Source organism: Alternaria ethzedia (genome assembly GCF_023757985.1).
Source record: "Alternaria ethzedia strain BMP 0044 chromosome Unknown scaffold_5, whole genome shotgun sequence".
Taxonomy (NCBI): Eukaryota; Fungi; Ascomycota; class Dothideomycetes; order Pleosporales; family Pleosporaceae; genus Alternaria; species Alternaria ethzedia.
In genome coordinates, this window is record NW_026056198.1 from 5,853 (window position 1) to 26,617 (window position 20,765).

General features: G+C 54.4%; 5 protein-coding genes across 5 annotated transcripts; 3 read left to right on the forward strand and 2 right to left on the reverse strand.

Moving 5' to 3' along the window:
* Positions 1-2: 2 nt before the first annotated feature.
* Positions 3-2,260, forward strand: J4E87_002733 (uncharacterized protein; the record flags this gene model as incomplete). Its single annotated transcript, XM_049374368.1, has 2 exons — positions 3-1,121; positions 1,169-2,260. The coding sequence occupies 2 exons, from the start codon at positions 3-5 to the stop codon at positions 2,258-2,260; spliced, it is 2,211 nt and encodes a 736-aa protein (XP_049235359.1).
* Positions 2,261-5,663: 3,403 nt separating this feature from the next.
* On the reverse strand, positions 5,664-7,740 carry J4E87_002734 (uncharacterized protein; the record flags this gene model as incomplete). The annotated part of the gene is made up of 5 exons (XM_049374369.1): positions 5,664-6,501; positions 6,555-7,065; positions 7,131-7,443; positions 7,501-7,629; positions 7,684-7,740. 5 exons carry the CDS (start codon positions 7,738-7,740, stop codon positions 5,664-5,666), a joined length of 1,848 nt encoding a protein of 615 aa, XP_049235360.1.
* Positions 7,741-8,259: 519 nt separating this feature from the next.
* Positions 8,260-10,331, forward strand: J4E87_002735 (uncharacterized protein; the record flags this gene model as incomplete). The annotated part of the gene is made up of 2 exons (XM_049374370.1): positions 8,260-9,679; positions 9,760-10,331. The coding sequence occupies 2 exons, from the start codon at positions 8,260-8,262 to the stop codon at positions 10,329-10,331; spliced, it is 1,992 nt and encodes a 663-aa protein (XP_049235361.1).
* Positions 10,332-12,774: 2,443 nt separating this feature from the next.
* On the reverse strand, positions 12,775-13,248 carry J4E87_002736 (uncharacterized protein; the record flags this gene model as incomplete). The annotated part of the gene is made up of 3 exons (XM_049374371.1): positions 12,775-12,853; positions 12,916-13,188; positions 13,244-13,248. 3 exons carry the CDS (start codon positions 13,246-13,248, stop codon positions 12,775-12,777), a joined length of 357 nt encoding a protein of 118 aa, XP_049235362.1.
* A 2,062-nt stretch (positions 13,249-15,310) lies between these two features.
* Positions 15,311-19,277, forward strand: J4E87_002737 (uncharacterized protein; the record flags this gene model as incomplete). The annotated part of the gene is made up of 4 exons (XM_049374372.1): positions 15,311-16,286; positions 16,331-16,402; positions 16,449-16,667; positions 16,714-19,277. The coding sequence occupies 4 exons, from the start codon at positions 15,311-15,313 to the stop codon at positions 19,275-19,277; spliced, it is 3,831 nt and encodes a 1,276-aa protein (XP_049235363.1).
* Between the last annotated feature and the right edge of the window lie 1,488 nt (positions 19,278-20,765).

A 20,765-nucleotide genomic window follows, 5' to 3' on the forward strand; every position in this document is an offset into this window, starting at 1 on the left:
CAATGACGGCAGTTGCGCCCCCCGTCAACTACCAGAACATCAATCGGCAGGCATGGAGCGCTGAGGGCGTGTCCAACGGTGGTGGCATGTTCATGCCTCGGAAGAGCGCCCAGCGGTCCAACTCGTCGTCGAGCCTCTCTTCACAGGCCTCGGGCACCTCGACTCTCTCTGCCTCGTCCTCTGCCTCGCAGCCAAACGGCACCCCCCAGCAGCCCGCCGGCACCGACTGGGCGGCCACCCGCAAAGCAAAAGCCCCCAAGGGACTATGGCCCGCGACCAAGACTGAGCCCATCGCCGGAATCACTGCCGCACGCCCCCAGCCCATCGCCTCTGCCGGCCCCGCCTCATCAGCCGCTTCGGCCATGAGTGCCCTGCAAGCCCCTTCCGCCATGGTTCCCTCACAGCACAATGGCCAGGTCCCGGCCCAGCAACAGCCCAACGGCGCCCAACGCGCATCGCCCCAGGAGAGCACCGCCGTACTGCACCTGGTCCCCATGAACGGCACCTTTGAGCGCAAGACCATCACCGTCCCCTTCTTCCCCGACGTCCTCCGCATTGGCCGCCAGACCAACAACAAGACAATTCCCACGCCACTCAATGGATACTTCGACTCCAAAGTCCTCTCGAGACAACACGCCGAGGTATGGGCCGACCGTCAGGGCAAGATCTGGATCCGAGACGTCAAGTCGTCCAACGGCACCTTTGTCAACGGCTCCCGTCTGTCGCAGGAGAACAGAGACTCTGACCCCCACGAGCTACGCGAGCAGGACATGCTGGAACTCGGCATCGACATTGTCAGCGAAGACCAGAAGACCATCGTTCACCACAAAGTCGCCGCGCGCGTTGAACATGCGGGCATTTATGCACGATCCAGTAGCGACATGATCGACCTCAACTTCGGCGAGCTCGAAGGACCCCAGCTCTCTAACATGATGAGCCCCAACGGCCAACAGCAAATGGCGAATATGCGTGGTCGCACGCCCAGCCAAGGCTCTGTCAACGGTCAGCGACTCCCGGGCCCGGGCGCCATGGCCAATTACCCAAACGGCATGCAGCAACCCCGACACCCCAATTTCTGGCTACAACCCATCACAATGGAGCAGGTTGTGAAGAAGCTCAATGTAAGTGCAACCTAGCTACTCGTGGGACCCCTCTCTAACAGCCTTAGACCGAAATCAAGGCAGCAAAGCAGCAGTCGCAGGACCTCCAGCAGACCCACCACTACATCAATGCTATCCTCTCCGCAGACACCAAGAAGGAACCCGCGAAGGCCTCGCCAATCAACCAGGCCAGAATATCGCCGATCAAAGACGGCAGCATCAAGGCGAGATTTTCAGATCCGCCTGCGCCCCCACCACAACAGCCTTTACCCGAAAAGCCCGACGTTGCATCGTCCCTTAGGAGGTCCGACACCGAACGTCCAAAGACAGCGTCACCGGTGCGCTCTGACGCACAGCTGTCTACACTCACAGAGGCCTTGACTAGTGCGAAGAAAGAGATCGAAACGCAGGGCATGCGGCTGCGTGACTTGGAGACCTTGTTGAACGAAGAGCGTCGCGCAAGGGAAGACGCAGAAGAGCGAGCAGCCCGCCTCGAGCGTGAGACAACCAAGGACCAAGGAGACACAGAGACTATCCTTGGCGAAGATGAGACGCCCGAAACCGAGGCAGCCGATACACAGCGCGAAGAGCTCACTGATTCAGATAACGGGCCCACATCTCCCGCCAGCGCCGAGGACGCCACTGCTCGCTTACAGCAACGCCTGGAGCTCATGATGTCCGAGATGAATGAGATGAAGCAGCAAATGGAGCGGTACCGGGAAAGAGCCGAGACAGCAGAGGCCGATCGCAAAACCTTGGCAGAGATGATCGAAAACATCAGAGAAGACAATGCAAAGACTGCTGGCAAGGAAGCTCAACGGCGGAGCAGAAGCAACAGTGCATCCGCAAGAGCGAGCAGTAAGACTGGCGTTGAGGGCTCAGACGATGAGGCCGAGCAAGGTGAAATCACCATCATCAAAGAGAAGGACCTCGACGAAGACGGCCCAGAAGTATCACTTCCCAATACGAGGGAACAAAACGGACATTCTGTTGAGCCAAACGGTTCAAAGCAGTCAGGGAAGGCGAATTCCTTGGTTGCCCATCGGCCTGATCGAGCTGCCATGTACTATGGCGGTCCGGTTGGGGCCATGGTAACAGTCGTTGCAATAGGTGTCGCGGTCATGGCCATGCTCAACCAGTATCCCAAGGCCGAACGTTGAAGAGACAAATGCCAAAGTCTTTTATCACTATGCTAGGAAAGACTGGCTTTGTGAGGCGCCACCTCAGCGATCGGGCCCAGGAAGAGCATACTGAGCGTCAACGCTTGAGATGGTCTCCCGCGGAATTCTGGGTTATACGCCGATGCTAGACTACTGTCATTCTCATCAAGGCCATTCGCTGCGTTACACTACGATGCCCACTTATGGATGGCTCGCAGCAACATCATTGTTAGGCTGTTCGCGACGCAATGTTGCACGATGGTAGCACCTCCACGATGTCGTGACTAATCGCAAATGTTCCGCAACAGAACCACCCACACAACTACCCAAACTATCCATGTCACCGCACTTGTCTCAGATGAGACAACTGCGGCTGGAGACATACCGTTATACCGAATCACCACAGCAGACTTTCTTTCCTTTCGGCGTAGTTAACGGGTAATGCATCTGTATCTTTCGTTCTACTGGCGTTCAGGACTCACAGTGTCAGCCTCTGACCTCCCAGGCGTTTATCTCTTTCGGAAGGGTGGGAAGCATTGAAGGATTCTTTCGAGGCCAAACAGTCATTCACTGCGGTCAGCGAGCGATGAACCTTTTCTTTTGTAAACACGACTATCTTTTCCTTTGCGTCTCCTTTTTTCACTGGCTTGGGAATTGGGGGATCCGCGATGAATAGGTGGGCAGAGAGATTGGGATTAGGAGAGCAATCGGAGAACACATACACTTCAACGACACAAACATGACTCGCGAACTATGTTGTAAATTGCCTGGGTATCTACTTTACACTAATGAACCAAGACTGTCGTGACGTGTGAGAACTACATTACTAAGCCGATAGTAACAGTGACAGAACTCAAAATGCGTATCCTCGTCTCCGGTACATCATCTGCATCCTCCGCTACTTGGCCCATCTCCGCTTCCCTACCCTCGTCTTCTGCCATCCGATCCCCGGCCTCAACATCATCAATCGCACTCACATTCCCCATCTCAATCTTGACCCAACAATCCTCTTCGCCCTGAAAATGCAATCCTATCTCCAACGCCCTCGGTATCGCCCGCCCTGTCGCTTTAAGATGGACGTTTTCTCGCTTCCCATTTCGAGTCCCACTTCCACCCACACCATCTGCACAGCCCTTAGTCCTACCACGACCATCACTACCCTCCCTACCCATCGCGCCTGCGATCTCAGCCTCCACATCCCTCGGTTCTAACCGTCCATTTGCTTGCGCATATCGTCCCCCGCCTCTCCCTTCTCCTCCTCTTCCCGCCTTATTCAAGGACGCGGCAGATTGCTTCTCGCGCTTGGTTATTTGCGTGAGTAGTTTCCGGATCCGTTTCAGGGCGGGTACGTACGGCGACGTGGCGGTTATGTATAAGGCTTTTGGGGAAGCGGATGAGGAGAAAGGAGTTGGTAAAGGTGCGTGGAGAAGTGGCCGGGTGCTTATTGTTGTGTCTAGGGATTTTGTTAGATTTGGTCCATCTGTGAAACGGGGTCTACGTACTTTTGGGCAGTCTGGCGAGCTTTTGGCGGAGTTGATGGGTTGCGGAGCGAGGCTTGGAAGGTTGCTTTGCTGGCGCAGACTTTGAGGGAGAGTCCTTTGCGTGAGACGCTCGTTTTGGTGGGTTCGTCTGCTTTTCTGTAGCGGTGGCGGACGAGGTGATGTTGCTGGAGGGTGCTTGCGGCTGTCCACATGGTGGTGTCGCATCTGTCATGGCTACATCCTCCGGCTGTTGAGGCTGGTTATGGGGTTTGACTTGTCCGTTGATCGATCGCTTGATCCCTGCCATGATAGTGCAATGAACAGAGCGGGGACTCGTGGTTGTGCGTAAGATGCAGTCGATGTCCTCGCAGTCGCAGAGTCAAGTCGCGTCGCGTTACAAACCCTTATCGATAAGTCGATACCAAGGTCCCAGACCCCAGACACTCATCTCGGAAGACTTGCGACGACAGTAATGGCAAGCTCTATCCCGCAGAAGCTGCACCATATCCACCTACGAGGCCTTGTTTCCTACGCAACAGCAGCTCGCCTTCAAGAATCTCTCGTGTCGCGCTTTCTCGCCTCGAAACCGCCACTCAATGCGTCCCCACCACCACCACCACACATCATAACCACTGAATTCACACCCGTCTACACATGCGGTCGACGAGAAATTGGCAATGTCTCCCCAGACCAACAAACCTATCTGCGCGCCAATAACCGCGCCTCCTTTACCGAAGCCCTGCGCGGCGGCCAAACCACCTTCCACGGCCCCGGTCAACTAGTCGCGTATCCCATCATCGACCTGCGTACCCATAGACTCACACCTAGAAACTACGTCTGCTTGTTAGAAAAGAGCCTGATAGCTACCTGTGCGAAATACAGTATCAAAGCCATGACAACAGAGCATACAGGTGTCTGGACGAGTCCAGAGGATAAGATTGCCGCCATTGGTGTGCATATGCGGAGGAATATCACGAGTCATGGGGTGGGGCTGAACGTGAATACGGATTTGTGGTGGTTTGACAGAATTGTGGCGTGTGGGTTGGAGGGGAAGAGGACGACTAGTTTTGAGAGGCAGGGTGTCGAGGGACAGAGCATTGAGGGGGTTGGGGGGAGCTTCGTGAACGAGGTGGGCGGGAGGTTGATGGGTGTGGAGGGCGTGCGGAGGCTGGGTCAAGAGGAGGTTGAGGCGTTATTGGAGAGCCCAAGAGGCGCATGAGCATGTTCGACAGTCTTGACATCACGCATGTGGGCTTTGTGCTGCCCGCCGACTGACACTTGTGTATGATGGTGCTCCCTTCGAGGTGAAGGCCTGATTGGTGTAAGTGGACCGAACCTCCAAATGTTGATGTCAGAGTCGCATTGCAGGAAAGAGAAAATGAGGTGCGTCCTTTGCCAGACCGGAATTACGAGCTACGTCACCGTCACCATCACCATCACTGTGGTTGCGGCACGTGTCAGCGACACCGTAGCTATGCGAGCGACTCAAATTGACATTACAACACATTCAGAGTTCTAGATTGAAAGCGCTCCTAAGTAAACATCAAGAGAAGACGCCTCGTAAGAAGAGAAGAGGCGCACCACGAGAAACACTAGGGAAATAAGCACAAGGTGGAATGTGATCTTGTATGTCGAATGAAGTCGTGCTAGCCTATCTAGCCTCACTTTGTAACGCGGATGCATACCATTTTGAACGCGAGAACTACAGATACGTTGCCGAGAAGTGGGTTGGTGACCAGAACTCATGTCAATCGTCTGATGGGTATCTAGCTAGCAAGGAACTGACATGAAACTGGACATGAATTGGAGAAACTATGCGGGTATCGTTAGTTAGGCATCTTTATTCTACAGGTATCCGAGTCAGCCCATATCATCGTAATTCTAAGGAGTAAAAAAAGAAGAGGTTCTATCCAGCAAGACGATCAAACAGCATGAGGATGAATCTCCTTCTGTCTGTGTCTCCACCACTTCTTCTCCATGTCCCCCTCCCTCAATCCCCCTTCACTATCCCGGTCCACACTCCTCGCACTCGCACTTCCGCTTCCCCTCGCAAAAACTATCGAATTGTTCCCCAATGCACCTTCCACGTTCACAGTCCCTCTACTCGCAACACCACCACGATTTCGCCACTGGCCAGCCTGTAACTCATACACGTCCTCTTTTTCGCCAGCCAGTTCCTCCAGTCTTGCTCTCTTCGACTCTGGAACAAGAAAACTGGTAAGCATACCCAGGAACATGAAGAGCGCGAAAATCTGCATTACACCGTGGATCCAGGGCGTAGGATTGTCATGCGTAGCCCCCCTCTTGATCATGGGTGCAAAGAAAATCTGTGCGAACACGGCGCCTAACTTGCCCATTCCTGCGCTGATCCCATGGCCTGTACATCGTACTCTAGTCGGAAAGATCTCGGCTGGCGCTATGAAAGTCGTGGCATTGGGCCCGAAGTTGAAGAAGAATTGTGCTAAGACGTATAGTACTAGTAAGTGGGTTTTTGTGAGGCCTTGCCAGGCGAAGCCAAGAACACAGAAGATGATGGTCAGGATTCCGAACCCGGCGATTTGAATGGGTTTGCGGCCTATGGTGTCGACGGTGAATACGGTGAGCCAGTAGCCAGGAAGGGCACCGGCGCAGATGAGCACAATTTGCCCTGTGGCCATGTTGCGTAGGTAGAGGTAGAGGTTTGCGCGTTGGTCGAAGCCCATAGTCGACATCAGTGATGCAGAGGAGAAGCCAAGACCATAGAAGGCCATGTCTAAAAATCTGTGTGAATGTCAGCTTGTTCTATAGCTAAAGTAGTAAATTGCTGCACATACAACCAGGACATAGAGGTGCCGAATAGGCGGATAGCTTGGCGTTTCCGTGAGTAAAACCGCAGTACTTCCATCAACGTAGGCCGCGGCGTCTTGTACTTGGCCATCTCGCTACGCGCCTTCGCCTGTGTGACTGGATTGACCACGTTACCCTGCTTACCATAGCGGTACTTTCGCGCATCAACTGAGGCCTTTTCAACATCGTACAGCACATCAAACGTGTATCGTGGCGTTTCCGGTACTGTGAGTCTGTAGTAAAGCGCGAACCAGGCGGGAATGCCACCGAAGGCGATGATAATGCGCCACATCTTGTCAACGTGCATGGAGCACTGCCCGACGCATTCTCCAACGTTAGCTACCACGATCAAGTGGTCTTTGTAGACTATGACTACGATGAGAGTTACTAAGGCGGCTGCAAGTTGACCGAGGCCTTGCATGGCGAAAACGGCGGCGATGATGCCTCCCCGATATCTGGTACTGGCAAATTCTGCCGTAATAACTGCACTAAGCGGGTCTGATGTATAATTAGCGTATCATCGACAAGAGGATATGGAACTGTTGCATGGAACGTGTACGTACAGTCACCACCGACGCCGATTCCCATTACAACTCTGTAAAAGATGAGCACACCCACGATTGAAAGGGTCGCTGATTCACCGCAAAGCGATTGTGCGAGTGTTGTGCAGATAATAATCATCAGCTCTACTCCGTACATCTTCTTCCTTCCTAGAACATCGCCCAAGTACCCAAAGATACATTGGCCGAAGATGGCGCCGGCGGACGTAGCGACTTTGATGGCTGTATCGGCATCATGGGGCATGACGCCTTGGTGTTCCGTATCTTGCCAGTACACAATTCCTAGCAGGATGACAGCTAGGTTTATGGCGAACAGCTGAAGATATTGTTAGTCAGCTTTCAACATTGTCGTTCATGTTACTGTCAGACTCACAGAGTACGCATCGGTGAAGAAACCAATGCCTGTCACGACTGCTAGTCGTATATGATACCAGCCGAAGGGCGCCTTGTCTACCTCGGCGAGGGCCATCCGCCGGCGCTCATTGGGGTCGGCAATATGTGTCTGACAGACTTGTCAGATACAAGAGAAGATGGTAGGGTCGGAGCCACCACGTACATAGACTCCGGGTACGTCGCGATACGCCGCATTTCCGACTCGTCCAAACGAAAGCATAGGCGGCAGCGGAGATGGACACTCTGGACAACGACGTCCATAAGAGAGGATGCAATGAAAGGATATGTCAGCGAACAGCCGCGGGATATGCGAAAGGTAAGTAAGGCAACGCCAGGCCCATGCCGAGTTCCCAACATGGGGATGGCGAGAGGCTCGATATCATGCCGCTTGGAGTCAATTGGTAGACACTCGCGATCAGACTCAGCATGACATGCCGTGTGAGGGCGCGAGTTCACGTTGTCGGAGGCTCGCTTGCGATTGGCTGGCTGGCTCGGAAGCCCAAAACGGCCCCATGTCGCTATGGTGACTGACGGCACGCCTCGAGGTCGAAGCCGGCAGTGGCTTCGCGGGAGGACTTGAAAAGGGTCAGGGAGTCGGTGCCGTGGACCAGTGTGCTGGGATGGGACCGACGCTGAGACGAGAGGCGCTAAGGGTAGCGGAGGCGCACGTGCATGGAGGTGCACGGGTGGCATTGCCCGCAGACAGACTACTGGACCTTGGCCGCCGTGACACAACACCATGGAGGACCCAGAGCCATCCTCTCCGGGTCTCGCGTCCTCCAGCCCTGCACTCCCACGGGCGCCTGCCCGCGCCGACACGACGCAGAAGACGCAGAAGACGCAGGCGACGCCAGACACTGCCCGCCCGACATCGACGCTGACGACGGCGGACCTCGCGCCCGGCACGGCAGCCACGGATCCCTCGCTGCCCAGATATCACGTCCGCGCCCCGTCGACGGCGCTGAAGCTCGACACGGACCTCGCCATCGCCTCGAACCCCAACTCGGCACGCTCCCTCGACCCCGCCAATCTGGAGCCCAGCGGGAGCGACGCGCTGCGGCAGTCGGCCACGGCGCCGATTGCCATCCAGGACAGCGGCTATCTGAGGACCGCCTGGTCGACTGCCAGTCTCGGCTCGCTGTCGCCCTCGTCCGCCATCTCGTCGCCAGCGCTGGCTGCCCTGGGCGACATCACCCCGCTCCCCTCGCCCCTGGTCATGGGCGACTCGCCCGGCCCATGGCAGCGCGCCGACCATCGTCCTCGCTCGCGCGGCATCTCGGCCGCCTCGCGCGACGACGCCTTCGCCATCTTCGCCAAGGGCACCCTGTCGCCCTCGCCCTCGCTCAAGAAGAAGGGCTACTCGGGCCTGAAGGCCGCTGCCATGGAGGCCGCCGCCGCAAACTCGCAGCAGAGGAACGAGGCTGCTCGCGAGCGCAACAGGAGCATCAGCGAGTACACCCCGGATTCAATGCACAACACCCGCCCTCGGCACGTCTCGGTCGTCGACACGGACCCCGCCATGCAGCAGCGCATGAACCGCGAGACATATCTGGCGACGCAGCGAGGCCTCGTCCCCGCCAATGTGCCAGCCGGCCTTCCCACCCCGCCCGCGAGCAACGCAAGCAACCGCAGTGTTACCGACACCGAGGAAGACGACGTGACCGAAGATGACAAGACTCAATATATAGTGGTGCGGTGTGGGCCTCAAAAGACGAAGAAGCTCTGGCGCCCTGTCCGCCAACTGGGGCAGGGCACCTTCAGCAAAGTCTACCTCGCAACCTGTGAGAAGACCAAAGCAAAGGACCCTCTCGATGAGAACGTTTTGGATCCACGGAAACTGGTCGCCATCAAGGTCGTCGAGCATGGCCCTGCCGGGGGTGCCGACGAAGAGCGCGTAGAACTAAGCCTCAAGCGAGAAGTCGAAATGCTCCGATCAGTATCGCACCCCTCTCTTGTCCATCTCCAAGCCTTCGATCACGATGACGCCCAAGCTCTTATTGTCCTTACCTACTGTCCCGGTGGTGATCTGTTTGATGTAGCCAGTGACCATCGCGACAAGCTGACTCTCGACATCGTCCATCGCGTCTTCGCCGAAATGGTCAGCGCTGTGCGTTATTTGCATACCCAACTTATTGTGCATCGCGACATCAAGCTAGAAAGTACTGCTTCCATTCTTTTTACCATGCCACAGTTCATCTGGTACGTTTCTTCGCTTTTACTCTGTACTAATGACATCCAGACGTCCTTCTCAATATTCCTGTGTCTACCGTGCCTCTACTCAAGAACCCACAGTGCCATCCGCATGCCATAGCGACACTCACGGATCTCGGCCTCTCACGACGCATCCCTGCTCCTCCCGAGTCGCCTCTTTTGACAACACGATGCGGTAGTGAAGATTATGCTGCTCCAGAGATTCTCCTCGGTCAGCCATATGACGGCCGTTCAACCGATGCCTGGGCGCTCGGCGTCCTGCTCTATGCTCTCATGGAAGGACGTTTGCCCTTTGATCCACCGCCGGGCAAGGCCGCGTCTCGTAGTAGAGCCGCTCACCGTATCGCCAGATGCGATTGGTCTTGGGTCAAATTCGGTGACGAAGACGGCGAGTGGGATGCGGAAAAGGGCAACGAGTGGGCTGGCGCTCGCGAGTGCGTCGAGGGTCTGCTGAAGAAGGCCTCACGTGGTCGCAAGAGCCTGGAGGACATTGAGAAGCTGGACTGGGTTCAGCAAGGCATTCAGGTCAAAGGCGGCTTGAGAATGAGACCGGAAGATGAGGTTGCTGAGATTGCTGCAGCTCAGACCTCGTCGAGGTGATCGCTAGTGAAGAGCGGAGATGCATGGGCTGCTGAACTCGAATGATAGGACGTCTACGTTTCGGGATATAGCCGAGCGGCTTTTCAGCATCTCGTTTGCTAACTCTGTCCTTCCAAAGATCAATGAGCATAGAAGCTCCGCCAAGAAAGATCCATCATCAAATTTCAGCGTCTCTGTGGCAAGCCTCCATGCGCAGCTCGCCCCGGGGCTATTACCTTTCCTTTCTTACGACTATTCACTCTCACATTCGTTGTTCTACTGATATCCCATACCTGGTTCGCTTCTTCGTCTGGTTACACTTTGCTTCATCGTCGTTCAATCGGCTATTCCCTTTGCCGGCGTGGCTCCGCCTCTGTATGTTATGCCCACGTTGGGTTGATTCTCTTTTTCCAACTTCTTCCATTAGATGGCATTTGAAAATGAAATTCGAAACTGACTTAAGATAGCGCTAGCAAGCATGCCTTTTCTGACTGTTTTGTCGAATATTGGATTGAGCTGGCTTGGATAGAAGATCAATATAGCGGTTCTACGCCCTTGCCGTGTGTTTCTGTCGTGACTAGTGTAGCCGGAAGTATTGGATGACTATACGCGCATCGAATCTCACACTGACATACTTTCTCCATCACGCATAGTTCACTCTCACATTGATGATTTAATATCGCGACCTACACACAAATACTAACCAATGCATGGGAAAGAGGAGTAACTATATGATGTTGATTGGTATCGAAAATGGAAATGCGACGATCCCGGGGTGAGGGAACAGATTTTGAACGTAGCACTAGCGACGGACTTTAACCTGTCTAGATATTAACTACGTCATTTTCGGCAGCAAATGCGCTTCCCCTTTCAATGCTATTCAAGGGCGCATCTAAACAGCGGATCTCAATTTAGCATTTTGCTAGACTCATTTCAAAAGACTTGTGTATGCATCTTGGTTAGCGGTGGTACCCTTTGAGGAGGTGTTCCAAGGTTCGTACGTGGCTACACCTGGGCACCTCACGATAGGACCTTGGGAAATTCAAACAGCGCGTCACAGTCGAACAAGGTAAAACGGAAGTGGATATTGATGTTAAAGCAGTATGGCGTTCGCTATCTGCCGGTGACATTACCAGCCTCGTCCAAGTAGCTGAGAAGATCCATCCCGACCTCCATGAAAGCGACGAAGTCTTCGCAGAACGCGCCAGGTTGTTCCCGCAAGGCTGCCAAGGTCTCTTTGACGAAACCGGTGGAATTTGCGGATATATCGTCTCGCATCCCATTCGCAAATGCGAGCCCCCAGCTCTCAATCAGCTTCTCGGCGAAATCAGGCCGGATGCGGATCAGTACTACATCCATGACTTTGCTATTCTGCCCGAATTCCGTAGATATGGGCTCGCGCATCAATGTCTTCACGCGAGCTTGGAGATTGTTGCTAAGGAATATGCAACTACTGGTATTGTTTCCGTCTATGGTACAGGAGACTTTTGGGGTCGATATGGTTTCAAGGCACCAGTAATCGATGAGGTATTGGAGGGGAAGGTTCAAGGTTATGGGGATGATGCGGTGCATCTTGAACGCAAGAGCGAGTCGTAGACATATGAGTGAAGAATGCATAGAGCGAGCTGTTTCAATCGGGATAAGAAGCAGCGTCTTTCAAAGCCGACAGAGAAAAATTCGCACTCTATTGCAACGAAATTCTTCAACTCATATGCATCACCCTCTCCAGGCGACTAAGTTGCGTGTGCTGGCACGGATTTTGGCAGACGCCAGAACTCCACAACGCCGATACATTATTCTCGTGGATAGGGAATGGCACATCACTACGAAAGCATTCTTTTCCAGTGGCTTAAATAACTCGATAACCTCATTCTTCGACTTGAAATGCTATCACAAACACTACAGGTCGACAGTGTTTAGTCTCGCTCGTCCGTGCCAAGACCAGTTCGTAAAGTCTATCTGCAACTGTGTAATCTACATACGAGGTAATCAATCTGGTCCAATGTGGGCTATATTCTGGGGTATTTGTATCAAGTCAAAACGCGTGTCAGAACCCAGCGTTACTTTGCATGGGGGCATATGGAGGGTCAGTGTAGGTTGCTCCAGTTGTGCCCCCACGGACGACGCCGAGGAGACTTGCCATAGGTCTGGAAGGGAGGGGAAACGCGAAACAGGCCGGCAAGCCATCAGGGACTGGAATTGTTAAGACGAGGGAGATCAAGAATGTGGCCTTGCCAATGCTCCCAGTCAATGGCCGAGAGCTGTAGGAAGATGGGCCGGGGAAATGAAGGTGGGATGTTTCGAGCCGCGAAACTGGAGAGATTCCAATTGCATGGAGAGATATGCGAGTGCTACGCATCAGGTGGTTGGGACGGGCTTGCTTTATTCATAGACATGGATCTGTAAAATAGCTACTGGAAGTGGTACTGATATGGTAACGATGGGATATTCGGTAATGATCATCTCAGATTTTACAAAGCGTCTGCATTGCCTCTTTTGTGCTTTGCGACGTCTCTTTGACTACCTTGATGATGTCTTTGAATCTATCTATTGTTAGCCATCTAGTCCATAATAGATGACCCTTCGACACTGCAATTCCACTTACTCGGGTGTACTAGCGTCCCCAACGTATTCGTACATGAAGCTCTCACTAGTGGTCACCACGGCACCTTCATGGCGTAGCCTTGCCAAAGCGATCGGCACCTCTTCTTTGTTACACGAGCTTACGCCATCAGCAATGACATAGACTTGGTGTCCGGCCCGGAGGAGATCGAGTGTGGTCTGAGTGACACAGATGTGGCTCTCGATGCCGACAATGATGCAGGAGAGTGGGCCAGAGGCGTTGAGCGAGTCTAGTGCTTGCTTGACTTCTGGTGTTCTACCATGAGTCAGCAAGTAGTATTGACGCACAGATCCCATGTGCTGTGGCTTACACCATCGAAAACAATGTCTTGTCAAGATGACAGACTGTATTGATGCCATCAGGCTGATCCAGCTTCAGCTCCGGACATGTCTCGCCCAATCGCGCTACGGAGGCGGAAGGACTACGTCAGTACATGTCTCACATACGGTTCGTACAGCCGTAACCTACCTTTGTTCTGGGTAGTCGCGAAGACTGGAATGTTCAGTAATTTGCCTGAAAGGGTTGGTCAGCAGTAAGCACGCGGGGCGGAAAGTATAATGAAAGGTTTTGGTGAGCCTGCCTGAGAGCTTCAGGCTGACGCTCAGCGGGTGGCAAGCCTAGAGGGTGGTGTTGGTGTCTTATTGGAGTTGGGACACGGTGTTGGACAAAAAATGTGGAGCATACTCGCTTTCAGCAACTTTTGTGCCGTGGAGACGACTTTGGGAAACTCATAAATGGCTGGACGAAACTTCTCTTGAAGATCGCAGATGCTGTAATGATATTAGAAGGGAATTGTCACGGCTGTGGTCTGCATACAAGAGGGCGGGGTTCGCTATGGTCCATCAGCTATTGTCGCACAAGATGTCGCTAAGCAGCCTACCAATGCGTCGCTGAGCCATGGCTGAAGAAAATGATCGAAGAGAAGGTCCACGAGCGGCGAACAATACATATGGTCGTGGGCGGAGAAATGCCATAGTCGATGCGCCTCATGCGGAGATGCCTCGGCTGGAGGGAATGACATAGTCGCTTCCCCATCGGTGCAACGCGCCTGCCGTAGCCAAAAGGCCCCTTGCGCTTGCGCTTGCGCCTGCGTAGCCGTGGACACCTGGGCATGATGGGCACGGCCGTCACGTGATGAGCCGAGAGTCGGCATCTGAAACAGAGTCCGCCCGTAGCCAGTTGGGTGCATATTTTGGAGCCCCAATTTACCGCGTCGAAACAAGTCGACAAACGCGAGAATGCCCGTCTTCTGACATCAAGACTCTGGCGGGTGGCTATACTTGGAACCGGAGGCGCGGGTACCTTGGTCATTACGAAATGCCGCCGTTGGTGCTGTCCCTGCGTCTGCTCCGGCGGTGATATACCGGTCAGATGCAGATGGGACGAGACCAGAAATACACGGTGACACAGGGTTGGTGAACAATGTCCGAGGCAGAGGACATGGCGGGCGGTCTGACTGCGATGCAGCAAGCCCCTACAATCTCACGAGTAGGCGTCATGTCCTATGACACGGGCTGCACGAGACAGGAGACGCCCATGCTGCAGCTTAACAGGAGTTCTACAGGAAGCTGTCATGTAGCGTAGAAGCACGGCGGAGTGGCCCGTTGAACACTACCGTCTCCGCACGGCCAGCCAGCACGGCCAGGGCTGATGACGGCTGACGGTGTGGCGTGGATTGTGCTTTTTCCCTTTTTCCCTTGTCCAGTGCTCTGGGCGCGGGGAAGGCCAGCGCCGCGGTGGTGATGGCGGTGGGAGTGGGAGTGCAAGCTGGTGGTGTAGGCCAGAAAGACATCGGGCAGCCCCCCGCCATGGAGCAGCAGAGGATAGATTACATGGCGTGTTGTATGTGTATGGGCCATGGAGAAGGCGCCCCTGTCGCCGTCACACGTCCCAAAGCGCATTAGAGGCAGCCCTGTGCGTTCATCCCTCGTTAGGACCTAGGTGTGGCCCAAATGCCCATGCCCATGCCTATGCCTATGCCCATGCATGCCGCTGCACTGCACACAACCTCACAGACTGTCGACCTCGTCCTCTGCACCGCTCCGCCCGCCGTCTGCAGTGCCTCGATTCCCGTCTGCGTCTGCATCCCGCCATTGTTTAGCGCTGACCGGCGGAACCACAGTCGACGCCGGATCCCTAGCACCTTCGCAGCGACGAGTGCGGACCAGGCTCTCACGGCAGGGGTTCACGCACCACCCTCTCACGACGCCGAATTCCGAGTACGCCCTCACCGCGGGCTCCTCTGCTCCAGCCCTCTGCCTTCACCTGCTCTGGAAGCATCTCTCTCTGCTCCCGCCCACGGCCCTAGCCCCCGAGCCGCCGCCGCCCCTCCGCGAGCACCGCCATTGCCATAGCCAGTGAGCGCCCACTAAAGTTTATGAGCGACCGCCGCCACAACAACCCACAATATCTCTACCTCCAACATCCCCAGCTCATTCATTCCGACCCTCGCCGGACCAAACCCTCCTCGCCCGCCCTCGCTGCCCCCGCCTACTCCCCCCTGCCGCTCCCTCGACACCCACTGCACCCGCACATCCACTACGCCCACGTGCCGCCCCAGCTGCTGCTGCACCCCTTCCTGCAGCTCGCGCGTATCGACGAAGTGCATCCATCCGCCTCGCACACGCCCTTCCCCGCCGTAATTGTGTCTCCCCACTCGCTGAGCCCGCCGCCCCAGCGGGACTCAGGCCGCACCCTCTCCAAGAAGCCTCCCGTCAAGACGGCCCAGGCGCACAACAATACCACAGATGGGAATAAGGCTACACAGCGTAGCGTGCCCACCAGCGCGCCCACGATGACATCAAACCGTCTGCCAAATATGTCGAGCAAACGGGAAGAGGCGGGCGCCCAGACGCGCGCCCAGCGCCCGTCCATCGTCTCGCAGCACTCCAACTCCGTCCCCTCGACGCCCCTGCAGGTCGCCCGCAAATACACAACGCGCTCACGCTCCCCGTCGCCAAACGGCGGACTGGGCAGCCATTCGCCACGCTCCGTCTCGTCCGAAGCAAACGGCACCATGCCCACGCTGAGACCCGCGCGCCCATTCAAGTGCAGATTCGAGACCAACGTCGGTATGCTGGGCCGGAGACGCATGCCCTACCAATCAGACGAGATACTCGAAAGAGCCCAAGAGGAGCCCAAGAAGAGTCTGGATCCCCACGAGGATGACAAGTTGAGCGGAGACATGCGAGAGCTATACGACCGGTTAGAGCCGAAACAGGAAGACACCCACATCCGAGAACGCTTCATAAAGAAGATGCAGGGCATACTCGAAACCGAGTTCCCAGGCACCAAGATCATGGTCCACGTCTTTGGCTCCTCTGGCAACATGTTGTGGACTTCCGAAAGCGATGGTATGTTCCAACCCGCATCAAAAGGCCCGCACTAACATGGACAGTCGACATTTGCATTCAAACGCCCATGAAAAGGCTCGAAGAAATGCACCCCCTGGCTGAGGCCTTGGACAAACGTACGTTGCTACCATGATTCAGCTTGACTTAGACTAATCTCCCTAGACGGCATGGAACGTGTGGTATGCATACCAGCAGCCAAAGTGCGGATTGTAAAAGTTTGGGACCCTGAGCTGCAAATCTCCTGCGACATCAATGTGAACAACGTCGCCGCAATCGAGAACACGCGCATGATCAAGACATACATCCAGCTCGACGATCGTGTTCGACCGCTCGCTATGATAATCAAGCACTGGACAAAGCGCCGGATCCTCAACGATGCTGGTCAGTCTGCCGCATACCCGTCTCCTCCTAATCTAACATCGCTCAGGCATTGGTGGCACAATTAGCTCGTATACATGGATATGCTTGATCCTCAATTTCCTCCAGACCCGGGATCCACCGGTCCTCCCTACCCTGCATGACCTTCCCGATCGAGCGTTAGACGAGACAACCGGCCAGCCTTCATTATCGAGTTTCGCCGACGACGTCGACAGATTGAGAGGCTACGGAGATGACAATAAGGAAAGCTTGGGCCAGTTGCTATTCCATTTCTTCCGTCTTTATGGTCACGAAATCGACTATGAGAAAGAAACGATATCAGTACGTCAAGGCAAACGGATACCGAGAGAGGAGAAGGGGTGGCATCCTGGCGGTGGCCAGAAGGAAGGTGTCAATCGCCTCTGTGTAGAGGAGCCTTTCAATACCGATCGAAACCTTGGAAATTCCGCGGACGATTATGCATGGCGGGGCATACACCTGGAGCTCCGCCGCGCTTTCGACCTCCTTGCAGATGGCCAGCAGCTTGACAAAGCTTGCGAGCAATTTGAGTATCCGCCAGAAGAGAAGTCTAACGCGATCTTCAAGAAGCCGCAATCCCAGAAAGCCATCATTACCTCCAGCGTTCCGAACCGGAACGGACGAGGTGGCCCGAATTCGAGAGGAGGTAGAGGCGGCTTCAACCTAAAAGGCCAGCATGGAGGCAGTAGACGATCTTCCGGCAGCTCCAACTACGGTCAGGGCCGACCACCGTTTCTGCATAGTCCACCTATTCCAGCGAGTGCTGGTCCAGAATACTTCAACTTTCCCCGAGGAATTCATGACCAGCTACATGACCAGCTGTATCAACAGTACCAGATGTTGGAAATGCAATCGAACTCTCTACGTGCTCAGCTTGCTGCTCAGCAACACGCTCAGCAAGCACATCAAGTGCGAGCCGCGCAGATGCACGCTCACGCCGTTGCCCAAGCACAAGCGCAGGGCAGAGCGTCTAACAGCACAAACGGATCGCCGCAGAAGTCGCCCTATGTGAATGGTCGACAAAGTCCTCGTTTGGCTGAGCGTGGGATACCGCCAAGCGCTCTTCCTCAGGGCTTCCTATACCATTATCCTGGCTTTTTTACTGCTCCCCAATCGGATCCCACTGGCTCCCAAGATGGGTCTCGAACCAATCCTTCTTCGCCATCTTTGAGCAACAGCATACCTGGTGTACACCGAGGAGTGCATCGCGCTTCGAATGCGAGCGAAACAAGTTCCCTTCGTTCGCATTCGCAGCCTCCTCGCAGTGCGGGACAACAGCCTATCATCGTGGGATATCCACCCGTACCCCAACTCGTTGATTCTGGAAGCTTTGCTGGCTATCCTATCGCACGATCTTCGCAGGATCTCTTGAGGCCGCAGATGACGTCGGATATTCCCACAAAACCAAATCTATCACAGCCGGAGTCGATTCCATCTTCCGATACCAGTTCGCCTAAGGAATATGTTGGCTATTATGTTGAGCCACAAGTACGCCCGCGACAAGAGTACTCTGTCCCATTGATTCCGTCATTTAGCGAACTGGCTCAGCGTCGCCGACGCGTATCGCCAGAGATCACGCAGCCGCTCCTGAACACTGCGTTACGTCGAGTGACACGGTCTCCTTCTCCGCTCGGACATATGCGAAGCTACTCTACTGGCGTGAGTCAGCCGAATGAGGTGGCCACCCCTGAGCTGCGGAAATCACGTATCGACTCCGTCCGTCCACCTGTCGACAACGGTCCAGTCATTGTCAATGGCTCATTTCCAAGCCAGCCTCGTCACAGGAGCGACACGGTCGAAACTGTACCACCGGATATGCCATCTCAAGCTTCACTTGGGCTCTACGCAAATGACCAGGCCATACATCAGATCCAGCAACTCCAAGCACGTCAGCAACTGGTTCTCCAAGAGATGGAGAGACAGAAAGCAGTGCAAAACATGGGGCCTCCCATTGTTAATGGCTCCATGAATGGCAACCCACCGATGGAGACAAACGGCTTGACCCTCCCTGGCGAAGGCCAGCCATCATTTCCCACGTTTAGTGAAGGCTGGGTGAATTACGAGACCACAAATGGCCATCAAAGCGACCGTAGCGACGACATCTCACCAACTCGCACTGTTCCTCACCAGTGGGGTACCCCGACTTACACTAACGGTCTGCCTCCCCTGGAAACTTCAAACGCGCAGCGAGCACACCCTCAAGAGATCAAATCTGCAACCATACCACTGCTGTCTCCCGTATTTGAGACGCGTACGCCTTCCCCTACCGCCAATAGGTCGCCTGAGTCGAGCAAGCTTGTCAATGGTAACAACGGTCACAAGTCGCAGGCGAAGTCAAACAATCAGCAACATCGGCGTGCGTCGCTCACAGGTGCACCAAATGGTAACACCAAGGAGAACCGCAACGGGCAGCAGCAGAAGAGCATTTCAAGCAACGAGAGGATGAACAAGTCGAATGCAGCGGGGAACAGTCCCAACTCTTGGCAACAACAGCAACCCCGTAAGAAGGGAAAGAACAAGAAGACAAGGGCGTCGGACCAGAAGGCATCGGGGGAGCCACTGCCCGTCAATGCTGCGGATCGCAAGGGTGGCTAGATGTTTGCATTTGCCATTGATGCGGAATTACACATATTGCTATCCGATGGCTACCCACCATGTGCTTTTGGATACTTGGAATACATCACAAAATTGTGCTTGAACATCGAGCAACGCAGGATCCGCTTGTAAGTCATATTGGGGGTTGGCGGAGCAGGCCAAGCTTTACGATGCCACCACGAGCATGCAAAAGGCGAGACGCCATAGGAACAAAAAGGAAGGAAAAAACGCAGGAAAACACCCGTCGGTCGTTTTACTCACCGAAAACATGTCGCTGACTTTCGTGTCATAATCAGCGGCGCGAACCACGCGCTCGCGCAAAGCGCTCTGTGCTTCTTCCCATTTGCTCGGCGTTATTGCTCTTGCTACGCGCGACACGTGCATGTTATCGCATCACCTTGGAGTTCTGTTTTCTTTGTACCTGTTTTCTTTGTTCCATCAGCGGCGCGGCGGTGTTCTCGGTTCAAACGGAATATCTCGGTACGCCACCAAAGCGTTGTTTTGTTCCCCTCTTTTCGGTCTCCTCTTGGCTCGCCAGTGTGCGGAACTCGAACCATGGGCTGGCTCATTTGCGATGTTTGTTACTGGTTAACCAAATGGACATTGAAAGGAATTGAGTTATGTATAGATAAAAGATGAGCGGATTTGACCCTATTGGCTTGGCTTGTACAAGGCTGGGGCTCTCTGGGATGAGGTAGCGAAATGATAAGTTTACAAAGTCAATTCTTGATATCATGCGAGTCGTCTTGTGGCGTGTGGGGTTGGAGGAGGGATAATGTAGAGGGCAAGATGGCTTCGATGTTGACTTTGCGGCCTATAACGATGGTTGGTGATGGTCTAGTACTACGTTTTCGCCCCACCCCAAACATTACAACTGTCTCTGCGCGTTCGCTGCGAGAGTTATGATGCTCTCAGCCCTCATACAGATGACAGTATACATATACATCCAAATTCGCATCTCGGCGGGCGCTAGCTGTAGGAACAGGCATTGACATTGTTCACCGTTTCTATTCACTTCTAGCTTCCTCAGTCCATGTCGTTACACATTCTCGACGGAATGTTCTGCCGCTCTATGGTAGAAGCAAGCACGAATATTGAACACATCAATATCAAATAAAGTTATGTATCCTTGCGCAATCGAGGACATTTTACAGGTCGGGGAAGTGTATATTGTGTTCTGTGGATGGCGTGAATATGCTGCATGTCTGTCGTGTGTGTAGGGTCGTTCTTGAGATGGAATTGATCAATGCCAGGTGTAGAGATGATTGCAGATGGACATATGTGGATGAGTAGTGTCGTTGCTGAGGTTGATACGCAGGATCCAAGCTAACGTCTAGAGGGTGGCCTCTCGAATAGGAACATACCTTGCTGATGGCATAACCACTCAACACACATGTCATGAGCAAACAAGACGCGGACCCAAACTCTGGAACAATCGGAAATGCATTTATGAAGAAGACTACATACCGTAGGCGCAGGTTCCTTACC